Source organism: Excalfactoria chinensis, chromosome 21 (genome assembly GCF_039878825.1).
Source record: "Excalfactoria chinensis isolate bCotChi1 chromosome 21, bCotChi1.hap2, whole genome shotgun sequence".
In the NCBI taxonomy this organism is placed as follows: Eukaryota; Metazoa; Chordata; class Aves; order Galliformes; family Phasianidae; genus Excalfactoria; species Excalfactoria chinensis.
Window position 1 is genome coordinate 2330148 of NC_092845.1, and position 16025 is coordinate 2346172.

General features: G+C 52.0%; 1 protein-coding gene across 3 annotated transcripts in view; it reads right to left on the reverse strand.

The window, feature by feature from the left end:
- The window catches only part of NECTIN1 (nectin cell adhesion molecule 1), a 70197-nt gene that overhangs the window by 31126 nt on the left and 23046 nt on the right, over positions 1 to 16025 (reverse strand). For all 3 annotated transcript variants that reach the window (XM_072354761.1, XM_072354763.1, XM_072354762.1), the window contains exons 2-5: positions 6967 to 7317; positions 5996 to 6298; positions 5578 to 5695; positions 3748 to 3899 (exon numbers count right to left, since the gene is read on the reverse strand). In XM_072354761.1, coding sequence (XP_072210862.1) covers positions 3748 to 3899; positions 5578 to 5695; positions 5996 to 6298; positions 6967 to 7317 — 924 coding nt within the window. The remainder of the gene's footprint in view (positions 1 to 3747; positions 3900 to 5577; positions 5696 to 5995; positions 6299 to 6966; positions 7318 to 16025) is intronic.

Consider the following 16025-nt stretch of genomic DNA (forward strand, 5'->3'; position numbering starts at 1 on the left):
CGGGGCAGCAGCTGGGAGCCCAGTGACAGCCCTGAGCTTTGCTTTGATCCCATGGAAATAGGGAGTGGGTCTGGCGGCACCCATGGGTGCAGCAGCGCCTGCCTTGGGGAGATGAAGATACCGATGCCCATCGGAGGGGTGGCTTCAATATACAAACCCCATCTTACTTTTAATGGTCGGTTTCTGAGGAAAAATGAGACCTATGCAAATCGTGCTGCCTGTCCATCAATCCCTCCCGTATGGCTTTTTGAATGTGGTGGCTGGCTTCAGTACTGAGAAGGAGCCCAAATTATCCCTATCATAGAGCTGTCGGATAGAGCGTGGGATCTCTGGCAGAGATGGGACCTAAACCTCATTAGACATCAGAGAACCCCCCGGGGCAGGAGCTGCTCCTGAGGGCAGGAAGGGCCTAGATCAGAAAAATACATATTTTTAGACACCAAATAATCTTCCTATGATAGACAGGAAAGCAGCTTTTAAAAGCCCTCCTGCACATCGTGCTGCTGAGATATCTTCTGCCTTTGTGGGCACGTTATTTTTTTGTTGAAATCCCATTTTTATCTCCTTTCCTTCAATCCTAAGGGCCAAGGAAAGAGCCAGCACCAGCAGAGAGTCTCTCAGGAGCCGGAGGCATTGAGGGACATGTGTCAACCCAAGCTGCTCCCTGCGTGAAGCTCTGGTTTCCTCCTGCCTGGCCAAGCCAAGCACCTGCTGCAGCACAGCAGGATGGGGAGCAGGAACCTGAGAGCTCCCAGCTCCCGGATGCTGTCAGCAAACATGGCAAGGATCGTTGCATTTTATCTCTTTTAGGAGACAGGTTGCAGATGGCAGTTTTTCCACCCTCCACACCCAAGTAGTGCAGGACTTTGACCTGTTCTGTTTGGCAAACCCATGTATGAGTCAAGGCAGGAGATAGCAGCAGACGGGGCTTTCATTTCAGAGCCTGCCTGCTCAGAGCCTCCCTCACATCCCCTGCTCCAAGGGGTCCAGCTTTCCTCCCAGCTGGAGGATTCCTGTGCTGGAACAGGATGGGGAAGGAGGCAGAGGGGTGGAAAAACCACTGGCAACCCATGCAGGAGTTCAGCAGCTGCTGCGGGTGTGTCAGAGTGTGACGGCTTTCAGGCCGGATGCCAAATGTGTCTTAGGCTTTAATCTCTCTGTCAGGTCACCTATCGCCCGTCAATCAGGCACTGCTCCCGCGGGGCATTGGCACAGATGCCACTGGATGGGCTGCAGCGGATCCTGCTCACCACCAGCCACTGGATCGACAGCAGGTAGAGCCCCCCAACCTCAGCCTCCCCAATGGGGCAGCCCCGAGTTGGGCTGGGGATGCAGCTGCTGTGGATGGGACGCTGTGCTCTGTGTGCAGTGCTTTCTCTTGTGCTCAGAGCCGTCACAACCCCGCTGGCTGTGTGCAGTGACCTTGCTGTGCTGGCATTGCTGGCGCTGTGTAAATAACTCCCTGCTGCGAGCCAAGCAGAGTGGGGGGAGCTCCTGCAATCTCCCTCCCTGTCCTGCAGCCAAGGCCAAAGCTGCAGAGCTGCCCATGTGTGCAAAGCTGATGTGTACACGTGTGCCTAAAGACCAGGAGATGCACATATACTGTTGCACTCAACCACATCTCCATTGATGCATGAGTACTCATCCATTCCAGTGCACCAATGCTCACGCATGCATGCATGGCTGTGCAACAGGGCATCCCCATGCAGGCATGCAGCTTTGGGGGGGGGGTCCATCTGCATGCTGGGACAGATGCAGATAGGGGGCACACACAGCTGTGTGCATGCATGTGACCTCCTCTCCTTGCAGGGCTGCCACGCATGTGCACGCAGACCCAGGCAGTCCACACTCACTGCCTTTTATAATGTCACCCAGCTGCCCATAATAAATAGTTACATGTCACACTACATGGCTTGCTTGCGACTGACAAAGGTCCTGCAAGGCAGGAGAAGCTATTACAGGAACAGATTGCGGGAATAAAATATTAAATTTCCACTTATCAATCTCTTTAATGCGCTATAACTCCAAGAGCACCATTCAGCCTTCTCTTCCTGAACGAATCGCCTCCCAGCTGGGGCTGACCCATCCCTGCTCCTCCTCCCTGGGGCTGGGATGAAGGATGCTGGGGTTGGGATGGGTAGAAAGGAGGGGATGGCTGCTGCAGGTTTTTCTCTGCATCAGCTTTCTGTGTTGTGTGTTTTTTTTTTCACTCCCGAGGCTGGCTGCTCACTAGATTGAACTCCATTTATTGCATGCATCTCTTGAAAGAGGTTTCGTGCTCCGCTGACAATCCCTAAATTGCCTGCAAGACCCAAACAAATGTACCTGTAATAGCTGAGTGAGGAAGGTTGAGCCCTCCCCAGCACTGGCCTAATCGCTCCCGAGGGTGAGCTGGATAAACATATTCAGATCCAATGAATTATTAACAGTGTGGGGCTTTTCTTACACCATGGAGCCCTGGCTTAACATGTCAGCTGCTCATCCCTCATAAGGGGCAATGGCTGCTGTGTCCCTCCATCCCCCTCATGTAACCTCAGCACCACAATTCTGACTTTTGGGGATAAATTGGGACTGTGGGCAGGCACCACCGAGTCATCCCCTAGAAAACTTGCCCATTTCCCCTTTGCTGAGTGTTAGAACCTGTCCCCAGAAAACCACCGGGATGGGGATATCCTGGTTGCTGTCCCCAGTGCCCAGAGACACGATGCTCTGGAGGGCATCTTGCTGATATAGGTTTTGGAAATGATTTTTGAGGGCTTGGGGCAGGGATACGGCAGGGCAGGTGCTGTCCCACATCTGTGCTCAACACGGAGCTCTATTGGTCTGATTCCTTCCACCAGCAAACAAAAAGTCCCCGAGAGAGAGAGGGAAATAGGAGAAACAACAAAGCCGGCACGGATCCAGGACAGGAGGTTCAAATTAAAGGCCCTCTAGCATGATAGTGATCATAAATAAATACTTCATAACCAGCATCTACTCAGCACATCCCATCCACTGACCTCCCAGCGCTCAGATAGCAGAAGATCATCCCAGTTTCCCCACACTGCAGAGCAGGGAACTGAGCAGTGCGGTGTCAATTGGAGGCTCATTGGAGGTCAGATCCCAGCCCTCCTCATTCTGCTCCCCCAGCTCCCCTGAGCAGAGCATCCCCAGTAGCAGTTATTCTGCTTGGCCACGGTCCCCTTGGGATGCAGGGGTACCTGATGGAGAGCAGCATGGAGCCCCCGGCGCATCACCCCCCATCCTGATGCATCCTATGACACCACTCCATTCTGGAGCCCAGGTAAAGCTGTTCATGGTAACACATACAGCACAGAGGAACACGGCGTTGGACGGAGCACAATAAAGAAATCACTGAGTTGCCTACAATCAGCAGCACCTGCCTCCCAACACTCAACACTCCTGCCTCCCAACAAACACATTGCTGACACATCTTGGCTCTTAGCGTGCCCTAACTGAGTCCAAAGCAAAGAAGAAGACAAGGGAGAATGAGACTAAATGCATCTTGGTGTAAGAAAGGAAAAGACGACGAGAGGAAAGGAGAAAAACCCAAGCACACCAGAGCAAGACCAGCACAAAGCAACGACCGTCCCCATTCCCTTCGCACCACCAAACTCCCCATTGCTGGAAGGAGACGCTGGAGATTCAGACAGACATTATGACAACATTAAGGCTGGTAGAGTTGAGCAGCTCCCACCCTCCTCTCCCACCTCCTCCTCTTTCAGAGCAGCCCACTTGGTTTCCTACCTGTGACATTGACTTCCACCAAGCCCGACCGTGTGCCGATGGCATTGGAGGCCTCGCAGATGTAGGTGCCAGCCACGCTGTAGGAGACAGGGCCCTTGAAATAGATGGTGTTGTTCTGGATTTCCACACTCCCTGGCAGAGTCCCGTTTGGCCTGGGAGAAAGAAAGACCATGGTAGACCCCCCAGGATGGAAAACATAGGATGGGATTCCAGCCTAACCCTGATTTATCCTCCTTTCCTGTTCATTGCAACCTTGAGTAAAGCAGCACTGATTTACAGCCCGGCCTGCCCATGTCAGGAGAACCAGGTGAGTGTGGAAGTGGAATAATGCAAAACTACGTCTAGAGGTACACAGGATAAATGAACAGAGGCAGATAAAAAAGAGTATCGTGTGTTAGGAAACGACACACATGGCCTGGTTATTCTTAATTACTGAAGCAAAGTGAAGTAATTACTTCTCTTAGGCAATTAAAAATTACTCAAGTAATTCTTTCCCCTCCTCTCGACAAAAAATGTGCCATATTGTCGGCAATTTGTAAGAAACAAAAGGGAATAATGGGGTATAATTACATTTGCAAAGTGCCTAAATGCAGACACACACATTTTACATGCCTGCATATATACACATGGGCACACACATATGGCAGATTAGTCAGAAAAAGGGGCATTCTTTCCCATTGCTGACTGAAGAAACTCAATGTTGCTTCTCTGCCTGTGGGTGACCTAAGGTTCCCAATCTACAATGAGTTCCCAGTCAACAAAGACCTGGAAACTGCTGTGGGATGCAATGGGAGGCTGCCATCCCTCTAACAGCTCCATTGTTGCTCATCGCTGCCATCACTCTGCTTTTCCTCTCCATCCTCTTTCAGGTCAATAATCCTATGTTCAGCCCTAAACAACCTGTTAAATGTGCAAAAGGGAGAGGATGGGAAATCGGATCGAAGCACCGTCAGGCTCAGAAACCTGCCCTCATTCATTCCGTGCTCTCCTCTCTATTTTTCTCCCCTCAGGTCTTTCTCAAAGGAAAATACTGATGCTCCTGAAAACCATCTTTTGAGGCTAAAGACAGACAAATGGATACACACACACACAGAGAATTCACAGGACAACTGGCTGCAGCAACAGGGATGCTGGTGCTGTTGGCTGGGTCTGATTGTGGTGAGAGCTGCCCAGGAGCACAGCAAGAGCTCAGGATCCAGCTCTACACGTGAGAAACTGCAGAACAAAGGGATGAAGCCGCTGGGCCAAAAGCAGAGAGAAAACCTTGGCATCTCTTCTGCCTCGGGTGCCACACGGGGTATCTTTGCTTCTAACACTTCCCTGGCAATGTTGAGAGGAACCCAGAGAGTCCCCTCGGAGCTTAAGCGAGCTGGCAGAACCAACAGAGAGAGCTGGGGATGAGAAGCAGGAAGAAAGGCAAGAAAAAAAAAACCCAATCCTCTTCAGATTCGTATTGTGAACAGTTTGATCTGGAAGGGAAATGAGAGCGAATGTGCCTGGCTCTTTGCAAAGCCGTTTTGAGAACCTCTTTCTGACAAACGCCAGTTGAAAAGAAGAAAGCATCCGTTTGATCTGCCTTTTTGTGTGAGCACTTATGGGAGACAGAGGGAGAGAGAAGCACCTCGGGTTCCATCAATTCCCACCTGGCTCCCCAGGCACCCCTCACTGCTTGGTCCCTTTGGTGTGCTCAGCCAAAAGCTGCAGCCCTGGAGGAGGAGGAATTGCTTCTGCTTAATATCAGATGCATTGGGATGTGTTTGGCACCGTGACCCCAGTGGGACCGGGAGCTGAGCAAGCAAAGGGGCTTCAACAGAGGTTCCTTGTACTTACAGCTTCCATTCGTAGGTGTGAGCTGGGGGGTTGGCATCAGACTTGCATATCAGCTTGACATCTTTCCGATTGAGGAACCAGTTGCCATCGAAGCCCTCGATGGTGACTTCTGGCTCATCTGCAGCGAGACGACAAAGAGAGGAAGAAGGATGGAAAAGGAAGGGACGGTGTTAGGGAGGGAGCAGGGAGAGAGAAGGGGGCAAGGAGAGGGAGGGTGAGTGAAGGGGAGCGATAAAGGGAGGAATAAAGGGACATGGCAGAGGCAACGAGGGAAAGAAGGTATGAGAAAGGGAAACCATGCGATTACTCCAAGTATTCTCTCTCCATAGAAAGAGAGCAACCCTCACTGCCCCCCTGCACCACACCACCATCATCCCTTCTCAAAACTCCTTTCCCCAGCCCCTCCAGCCTCCCTTACACTGCACGTTGAGGGTGATGCTGTCAGTGAAGCGATCCAGCTGGTAGTTGACCACACACATGAGCTGCTGCCGATGGGCTTCGCGGCTCGGAACCAAGCGGTACCGGCTGATCACCGTGATGGTTCCGTTGCTATTCCGGATCTCCTGAAACTCGGCTTCCCCTTTCAGCTTGGTGTCCCAGGTGACAGTGCTGGGGGGCTTCCCATTGGAGGAGATGCAAGTGGCTACCAAGATCTTTTCTGTCCTGCCAGACTTGGCGATAAGCGGCCGCGTGGTGCCCTCCATCCAATTCGTGGGCTTGGCTGCAAGGAAGTGCAGAAAACAGAAGGAGAGAAGAATACAAAGGGGTTAGAAAAGCAATGCTGCCCTCTCTGCTACAGCCCAAGAGACACCAAACACCACTACGACAGACCTTGTGGTGTATGTAGAGCTGCTGTCAACTGCTTGCAGCTGCTGGACCTGCCCTAGGTGCACATGCATGAAGGAAAGTCAGTCCCTTCTTGCAATAGGTTTTCATCCCTATGTTAGTATGAGAAACCCAAATTGAAAAGCAAATGAATCATGCAGACACTGGGTGGGGCCTGTTCACTCACAGCCCTGTGCTCCAAGGACAAGCTCTACTTGTGCTTAGGATCTGTCCTCTCTCCTCCCTGCTCACCTGACAGACACAAGGTGTTAAAACTCACCATGCCCTTAAGGGACAGGTCACTCTTATTCTACCTGCATTAAGAAATAGGGTAGCTGGGGTCTGGGAAGAGGAAGAGACATTCCCAAGAGAACCCAATGAACCACCTACTCTGGCTTCCCTGCTCTCCACCTCCTTAGGGTCAACGTGAAAGAGCACAATAGGTGACATTCACACCAAAGGCTCAACCTTTGCCCTGAGTACCCAAGACGGGAGTCTCGGGTTCCTCTAGACCTGTTTAGCTGGAGGCAACAGCTTACACCACGGACTGACCCAATAGCTTACCCAGCACTGTGAGGTTCAGTTGACTTTCCCGGTTGCCAGTTGGGAAGGTGGCAAACTCACAGATGTAAACTCCCTCATCGTCCAACTCGAGTCGAGAGAGCTGAATGGTGCCATCTTTGAAGGAAGGGTTCCGGAAAGTCACCCGTTCTTTATAAGGTGGAAGGATGGAGACCCCCATAGAAGGGTTGTAGATGGCCACATTCTGCTTGGTGCCGTTGGTGACTTTCTGCCACGTGACCTGCGTGATCTTCACACTGGGGAGCGGGTTGGTGAAGCTGCAGTGCAGGACCACGTCTGTCCCAATGAACCCCGAGACTGTGTCATTGACTAAGACAGTCTGAGCTTGCAGCCCTGCAAGGACACAGGAAAACATGAATATACACAGAACTGGCCAAAAACGAGATAAAAAAAAACAACAGTTCTTGCATGCTGGGCCCATGAACAGCTTCACTTATCCCATTTTCTTCTTCTAGTGTTCAGTATTCACCATAACCAGCCCTAAAGCTCTACAGCTACCAAGGGCTCCAGGTTGGATCAGGAATACTTTCCTTTTGCCTTCAACCTCGGAAGGCACCGCATCATTCAGTGTAAGTACACAGAACTTGTGTATCCGTAGGCACACGAAGGCACAGATATCTATCAGCACAGCATGTCCCAACATATGCTAACACACACTCAGACACCCATTTAATCCTATTGGAAGTGCACCAGTAATTAAATGAGCTGCAGAGACCGAGGCCCTGATTACAGAGCAGCAACAGCTCCCACAGAAGGACGGATATATGGCAGTGCCCATCCACCTTGCATGAGCTACCTGCATGATCTGGATGGTTTTCAGTGGCCTTGTTTTTAAGGTGTTTAGCATCCATCCATCTGGGCTCTGCAGGGTAAGGATGGAAGATGCTCAGCAGAAGCTGTGGCTGTGCTCCCAGCTGCTATTCTGTCTCTTTTGATTCCTCCCCTGCCAGATGGAGAAAATATCTCCCACCAGACTGACCCTGAAATTCATCTCTGGCTGCCGCTGTGTCTTTCCCTAATCTGTATGTTTAGAGATAATGCACTGATAATTATACAGCCAGTATTTCTATGCGAAATACAATGGGGAAGGAAGGCGGTGAGAACGAGAAAAGCGGGTTTTGCTCACTGCTTCGGGCAGCATCTGAGACTGGATGTATTCTGGGAGACTGAGAGGAAAGGGAAGAAAGAGGGGGAGAAGAAAAAGGAAAGAGGTACAAAGAGGGAGAAACACGAAAAGGAAAGAAAAAGGACACGGATAGCCAGAGAAACAGGGGATGTCCTCCAGCTGACAGGACATGAACACGGCCATGCGTGTCCCCTTCCTGCAGCTTCAGCGCTCGTTCCCCTTCTCCTCCCCTTCAATGCTGAGCCCATGACCCCGAGGACAAGCCTCAGCAACCCAACCCAGCCATGAGACGCCATCAGCTGACCACAGTCGGCAGCAATTAAGACCGAAACTCGGTCTCTGGAGCTTTGTGTGGACTTGCCCCCTTCCTGAGCCAAGCACCGGGCTGCCCCACACCCTACACTGCGGCTGGGTGCTGCTGAATGCTTCCCAGTGCTGCTTACAGCCACAGCAAAGCACTGGTGCCCTCATGTGCCTGCCTGCACAAAGCCATTGTGTCCTCAGGGGCTGTCACAGGGCTGCACCTTCCCCTCGTGGTGTGGACAAGGCCACCCAGATGCCATGCATGTCCCACCAGGAGGCAGAGGGAAGGGATGCTCCTGCTCCAGTGCTGTCACTGCTGGATGATGGCTCTCCTTGACAACTGGAGGAGGATGTCCAAGCAGTGAGACCCCACAGAACACCTTTATGACCTGATGGAATGAGGGCAGTGGGTGCAGAGCAGGGCTGGATCTGGACCATGCAGTCCTTGGATTCCGGGAAAGAACAGGCGGGTGTGGAGCAGGGAGAAGCCTCCGACTTGCTTTGCAGCACAGGCTGCTCCTTCTAGCCTGGAGGTTTGAGCCCACACCTACAGAGGTGCACAGCAGCCCTGCCAAGGAGCCTGGCTCTGAAGCTCTTGCAGCCTCACAAGGCATGTGGGAGCTTGCTGGAGAGCAACAGCAATCACGTAGCAGAGGCCCTGGGAACAGCCTGCACCCAGCTTGGGGCTGCCTGTGTGCTCAGCATGTTGCTCCTTCCTGCACTGCAGCTGAGCGTATTCATTGCTTCCCCCCTCTTCCACACAGGGCTCATGCTTCCAGGGCTGGGGAGATGGTACCACTGGCCCCATGTCCACACCAGCATCATGACCCCCCCACCCAAGGGTCTCAGCTGCTCCTTGGGATCCCAGTGGAAGAAGCCACATTGGTGGCAGTGGGAGGTGGTGGCTCTGTGCCTCCTCACAGTGCCAGAGGAGCTGGAGATGGGCTGGATCTTGCAGAGAGGATGGAAAGCCATCACGCTGGTCACCTTGCTGAGCATCCATAGGACAGCCCGAGCTCTCTGGGGTGGGCAAGAAGTCCTGCTTGCAGAACTATGCAAGCTTGAAGGCCAGGGATGGGCACCCACAGTGTGCCCCTTAAATAACAATGTCAAGCATGCTGGTGGTGCATATCACAAGAAAACCCAATCCACCCCCTCACCTCTGTTACAATGTTCTTTACACTCCGATTTCCCTGCAAATGAATGAATGACCCTTTTATGAACCAAGTCGTTGTCCTCGGCCTTGGGTGGGAGGAACAGTTCCCAGCTCTGAACTCCCCCTGCCACGGGATCATCAGCACAGACTGTACTGGGATGCAAAACAAACTGGGTGCTGATGGAGCTGACCCTCAGCCGGAGCGGTCCCTCCTCTTCCCAGGTGCAAAGTGTCAGGCTCCGGGCTGGGGAAGAAGCTGGTGCCAGCAGAGATTGCCAACATCACGACGTTGCCAGCACCGTTTTCAGGCCCCTACATGCAACAGCTTTAACAAAAACACATTCCAAACTTTCTAGAGGCTTCGGGGGAAAAGGAGAAAAAAACCCAGCAAACAGTGTGCGGAAATCATGTTTCCTTTCCAGGTGACTGAATAACTCGTGGCTCTTTTGCAAGACGTTGTAAACTCCTTTTGTTCCGCTCCTCCAAGCTTCCCATTGGGGGAAATAAAGCACCCACTGCTCTGCACTGCTGCAGTAACAACACCCAAACCTCAGCACAGACGACGGGTGACATAAAGGGGTTTTGCAAGGTGCTGGATCAGCATCCCATGCTCTCCATCGGGAGCCAGAGGGCAAACCGGCTGCTGCCTTGCTCGTGGGAGAGTTGGTTTGCAAGGTGACTGAGCTGGGCCGGCCCCGTTACACACTCAATAATTCATAAGGGTAAATGCATCGCTTATTGATGGCAGCGAGCGTGCAAGCCAGGGCAAGGAGGAGAAAATAACATCAGCAATCAACCTGCAGAGAGGCTTGAACATATTAAGCAGGATGTGTGTGTGCACGTGCACCTTGCTGCTGCTTTGCTGAGTGATGCGTGTGGTCGACGTGGCAGAGGGAAGGCTTTGGGATACACCCTGCATTGCATTGCAGTGCCCACCGATCCACCCCAACAGCTGCACATCAATGGGGAGCCGTGTAGGCTGAAGCTTGCTGAGTTGCAGTTTACTCGTTGTTTTTCTTTGACTTTTTGGTTGTTGTTGTCGTTGCTTTTGTTGTTGTTGTTTTTAAGGTAGAAAAGGCCCAGCTGAGCGCCAAAGACATGTTGGTGCCAAGCACTCATTAGCGGAGACCTCTGGGATGCTACTCCTCCACCTTGGCTTCTGAAGTGGTTTGTGCTGGTGCCTTTCCCCACGATCCCAAGCCCAGATAGTCACTGGGTCATGCCAGGCCTTGGGGGCCCCGTGCAGAGCTCAGGGTGCTTTATAAGGGGCTGGGCACCCTGGGTGTGATATGCAAAGTGCATGCTGACCCTCGAGGCTTTGCAGAACGTACCAGTGCCTAAAATCTTAGAATCATTAAGCTTAGAAAAGACCACTAAGATCGAGTCTGACCATCGACCCATCAAAGGCAGCAGATCTTGCAAGTGTGGGATCAGGTTCTTGCCCTTCCCTGCATAGAATGCTCTGGAAATGATCTCCAAGCACTGCACTGTGTCACAACTGAGCCTCTGATCAATGCCTCTTTGTTAAGCACCATGTGAACTCCACTCTGCTTTGCACAACCTTGCCTCTGCAAGGTGTCTCACCGATTTCTCCCTCCTGTTCCCTGATACTCATCTCACCCCAAGGGCACTGAAACAGCCCTTGGCAGCACTGTGCTGAGCCGCCCTTTGCTGGGGCAATCTCACAGCTGAAGCAAATGTCAGAGGAATCAGTCCTAATAGACTTCACATCACTTAGAACTGAAGGGGATGTGGAGGTCACAGCAGCCGGGCCTCATTAAAGGGCAAAGCAATGCATCATGTTCCCACCTATAAAAGACCTTGTATCAAGCACCTCATTCTCAGTTGGCTCCTTGCAATATGAGCTCTATAGGAAGCACTGTCCCGGCTCTGGGTTTGCATGCTTTTAGGTAAAGATATCCAAGAACTCCTTTGTGGAAGGAGAAATGGGACAGAACTTTCTTAATCTTGGTGAGCTTTGTGGTTGTATTCTTTTTTTCCCTGGTATTTCTGAATTCCTATTTCAACCCCTCCGTGTTTTTACATGGAGATCAAGGTTTGAAATGAAGCCTTCCCAAGGCAGAATGCAATCAGCCTCCAGCAGCCCATGGGAACACTGCAGTTGAGATAGGCAGGGTGAGACATGGGAAAGAAGATCCCAAATCCTGGGAGGGGAATTTCAGGTGGCAGGATGTGAAGGTTTGAAGTGGTGCTTGGCTGAGGTGTTGGGGTTAATACCTTGCTTCTTACCAAGGAAAGAATTGGTATGAATTGCCAGGCCCTCAGAGCAGTGCTCTGAGAGTGCCTCACCCTGCTTAGTCAGTGCTTGCAGCCCACTGGGAAGGAGTGCTGCCTTTGACTCATGGCCCCTGCTTCCTGCAGCAGCACACTTTTACTTTTACTGGAAGTCTTTGTCATGTGCTGATTCACCATAGCCCCCAGTGACTCCCAAAGAGAATAGGAGGGGAGGGCTGCCTTCCCAGAACAAGGGGATGGGGCCATACACAAGAGGGCAGCTCCAGGTGGCGATGCTGCATGTGGAAGTTGAAGGTTGGAGGTGGCACTGTGTTGCAAGAGCTGGAAGCCCAAGCATCCCTTCCCCCAGCCAAGAGCTTGATGAGGACTGACAGGAGGTAGCAGCCCTACAATGGCCCAGCTGGCTCTCATCCAGACCTTCTCCCCCCACCCCCAGGGGAAAAAAAAGAAATGCTGGCTTGTAAATAGGAAATGTAGGGCTTTGTACTGTAGGTCACTGGTTCTTATCTAGCACCAGTGCGTTGTGGCAATGGGGATATTAATATCCGAGGACCAGTCAATGGATTGTGCTGAGTGAGCTTTCTAGGCAGCCCTTTGCTGGCTGTCAGCTGGGACAGGATGAGGAGATGCTTTGGGATAAAGAAGGGTTGCCTTCTCCTGCCCATGCAGCATTTCTTCTTTGGAGAAATAAAGTGCAAAGCAGCCTCGGGGTCCACTTGAATGAAAGATGCTTCCCAGAGGGTCTGCTCCATGGATGCTGCCCTTGTTCTGTTGAAGGTTTAGGAAGTCTGCTCATTGAGCCATCACAAAAGCCCTTAGTGAGACCAAAGCCACGATTGTCCTAGGTGTTCTTCATAGGGAGAGATGAAAGGAAAGCAGATGACAGGGTGAGAGCAGCCACAGATCAAACAGCAGAGCCGAGCACCAGACTACTAGCTCTTGCTGTCTGTGCTTCCACCTTGCAAGCAGCCCAGTTCTAGCTCTCTAGAAGGGCTGTAAACCTAAGGAGTGGGAAGGGAACAGCCATGCCTCTTTGCTCCTGGCATTCTCTCATTGCTGCTCCTCTCCTGACTTTCACACAGCTGTTCTGCTTCACCCTCAAGTCAAGGGGAGGGGAATATGCCCTATGGCAGGAGCAGGGAGGCTGGCAGAGCAGGGCTCTGGCTGCGAGTGCTGACACAGCACTGGGAAAGGCCTTCCTGCAATAAAGCCACGAAATCCCATGCTCAGCAACAAAGCACAAAGGCTCTCAGTCATGGTGGAGCAGTCTGCTCCCACTGGCCCGCCCCGCTGGCACGTCAGCTAATCCCTATTGAGGCTGCTGGTTCCCACACCTGAGCACCAGGCTGCCTCTGCCTGCTGTGCCCCAGCAGTTGGCTGCTCACTGTGCACCCTGTCCCTCCAGGCCTTTGGGTTGGACCTTGCTCTAGCTCCTTCCTCAGCTCTTTTCCCACCATGTGCTTTCAGTACGTGGCTTTAGGACTCCCATCTCCTTTCCCTCGAGGCTTTATGTGACTTAGAGCAGTGGGTCATGTTTCTTTCCTGCATGCCAGCTGGTCTCCATCACCAAGGAGCCCCTCAAGCTGTTCTGCAGGGCTTATTTCCTCCATTTGTCTTCTCTAGGTTTCAGCCCTCCCCATTTTTCCATCCTTCCTGTATCTCCCCAACACCATCACAACCCAATGTCTCTGCTTTTCCCACCTCTAGCCACTAGATCCTCTGGTATGGCACCAGTGAATGCACTTAGGACCGTGGTTCTGCACTAGGAAAAACAGGTAGGTGGCCAAAGAGTGATACTTCAAAGCCCTGCATCCCAGAGTCATCTCTTTGCTCATCAGTGAGGAAAGAAAACAGAAGTCCTCCCGTGTGCTGCCTCTCTATAAGCAAGAGGGAAGGTACCCAGGCATGTTTGATGGCTTGAGATGGGGCTGGATTCATAGCCACTGTTAATTGAGAGCTTGGGGGGGGAAGTGAGGGCAGGAAAGAGCAGTACAGGAAAATGAAATGTGGAGGGGTGGGAAAGAGGCATTGAGTAAGGGGAGAGCAATTCAGCTGGGGATGTCTGGAGACTTTAATACCCAAATGTATGGGTTTATTGAGGTTGGACCACCAAGGTCATCTAGTCCAACCACGGACCCATCCTCACCATGCCCTGTGTGTGTGAGTACTTTCTTTGCTTGGACTCTCCCTTGGGTTTCTGCATTACTTTGGATGTTGTTCGAAGAGCCCTGGTCCAGGGCTAAATATTCTCCCTATTAGAGCTCCCCAGGTGCTGAGGAGAGACTTAATGAAGAGCTGTGAAGAGGGGATCAAGATAGCAACCCATAACGAGCCTCATTTCCTAAACGAGAGAACTTGAGTCTGAAGAGATTGAGTAAAAACCAAAATAAAACCGGATGGCAACAGAAAGAAAGCATCCAATCCTTCCCTTGCCCAGGCTGCCAGCACAGAGCAGGAATAGGAAATGGGAGCTCTCAGGGCTCGGCTGCTGTGACTCAACCTTCATCCCGATGGGAACGCGACAAAGCCGAAACTCTGCTGACTCAGGTGTGATGAGGAGCTGCTGCCCCTGCTGGCCTCACCGCCCTCATTCCCTCTGTCCTGACTCAATTCAAAGCCCTTCCATCATTGGGAATTACCAACGCAGGCAAACTCTCTGCTCTAATGCCTGAGATGTGGTGACAGCCCCATGCCAAACCACATTGATGGTGACCAGGCCTGGGATTTTTGTGGAGGAGATGAAGATTCTCATTTTCCTGTAGTTTAAAGGCTTGCTAACCACTCGCAGCTTTCTGGCTGCGGTCTTTGCTTTCTTCTTGTCTTATCCTTGGGGTCTGTCATGCATTGCTGGCAGTTCCATGAGCTCCATAAGTTAAGAGAAACGTTTTCTACTGTTTCAAGTGGGAAATGCCGTCCTCTGTGCTGCTATAATTTGTCCAAAGATAGAAACAATTAACATTGTTTTGTGGCCAGAAGGAAACCAGAAGTTCTGATGGCTCCGACCCCATCAGAGCTGGCAACCAGGAGTAATCATGGCCACCAACATGGCATGGCACCAAACACACCAGGGATAGGCACCCTTTGTGCTGCCTGTGCTCTCTCCCTTAATGGCTTTTCTCTTCTTTGAGAGGTATTTCTCCATGAGAGTGGAAAAGCTTCAAAGCTCCCAAGGGAAGAACACCATCTACAACACACACAGTGCCCCCTGCTTGACTCCCAGCCTGCTGCTGAGCTTTCTTATCAAGGCTCTGTGCAGGGAACTCGCTTTACATATTCCTCTCCTCTTCCAGCTTGGTGATCTCTGCAGCACATGGGCACCCTGCATCAGTTCTACCTGCACCTGCCTGCAGGAGCTGGGTCTGCATGTTTATGGAAAGCGCTGAGCCTTCAAAGGGCTTTTCAGAAGGTAACTAATTAATCCTCACACATCCCAGAGGCAGGTAAGTATTATTACCTCTGCTTTCAGGGATGGGGAAATCGGAGGTGCTGAATGACAAAGAAATCTGCCCAAGGCCACCTAGGTAATCTCACTGGCATGGCTGGGGTTAGATATATGGGGCTCTGCATACTGAGGCGATGATTCTCACCTAAGGAAGCAGCATGCAGGCATTGCGATGCTTTGCAGCCCTGGATGGAAAAGGTTGCCCTCATCTTTATGGCTGGGGAAACTGAGGCATGGGGTGATGAAGAAGCAAACCTACTGACAGAGCCTGGAAGAGAAGCTAAGCGTCATCCACATGAGCAGCTAGACTGAAGTTAGCAAAGCATGGCCTGAGGATGGGGACCCTTGGGTTCAAAGCCAGCAACGGCTGTGGGGAGATGGGCTCTGTGAGCCTCAGGGCTGCAAACAAGTGACAGGACCACCCATAGGGCAGCCTGTGCTGCCCTCAATCACAGCATTGGCAGGAGTGAGGGTCAGGCCCCCCATTGGGGGTCAAACTCCCTGCCTCTCTGTGAGGTGTGAGGCAGCAGCTTGGCTCTGCTGGTGGGGTTAAGGGAGAGCAATGCAGTTACATCGTTGCTCGCGGTGCTCAGGGCAGGAGGAGCAGCAGTTCAAAGGGACTTGGGCAAAAAAAGAGGATCCTTTCTGCAGGGAGGGACTTAGAGCACAGGGACTGCATTTGGTCACATCTCTCCAGGAGAAAAGCTCGCCTGTTCTGGGGCGAGCAGGGATAACTGGGGACTTTGACTTGTGAATTT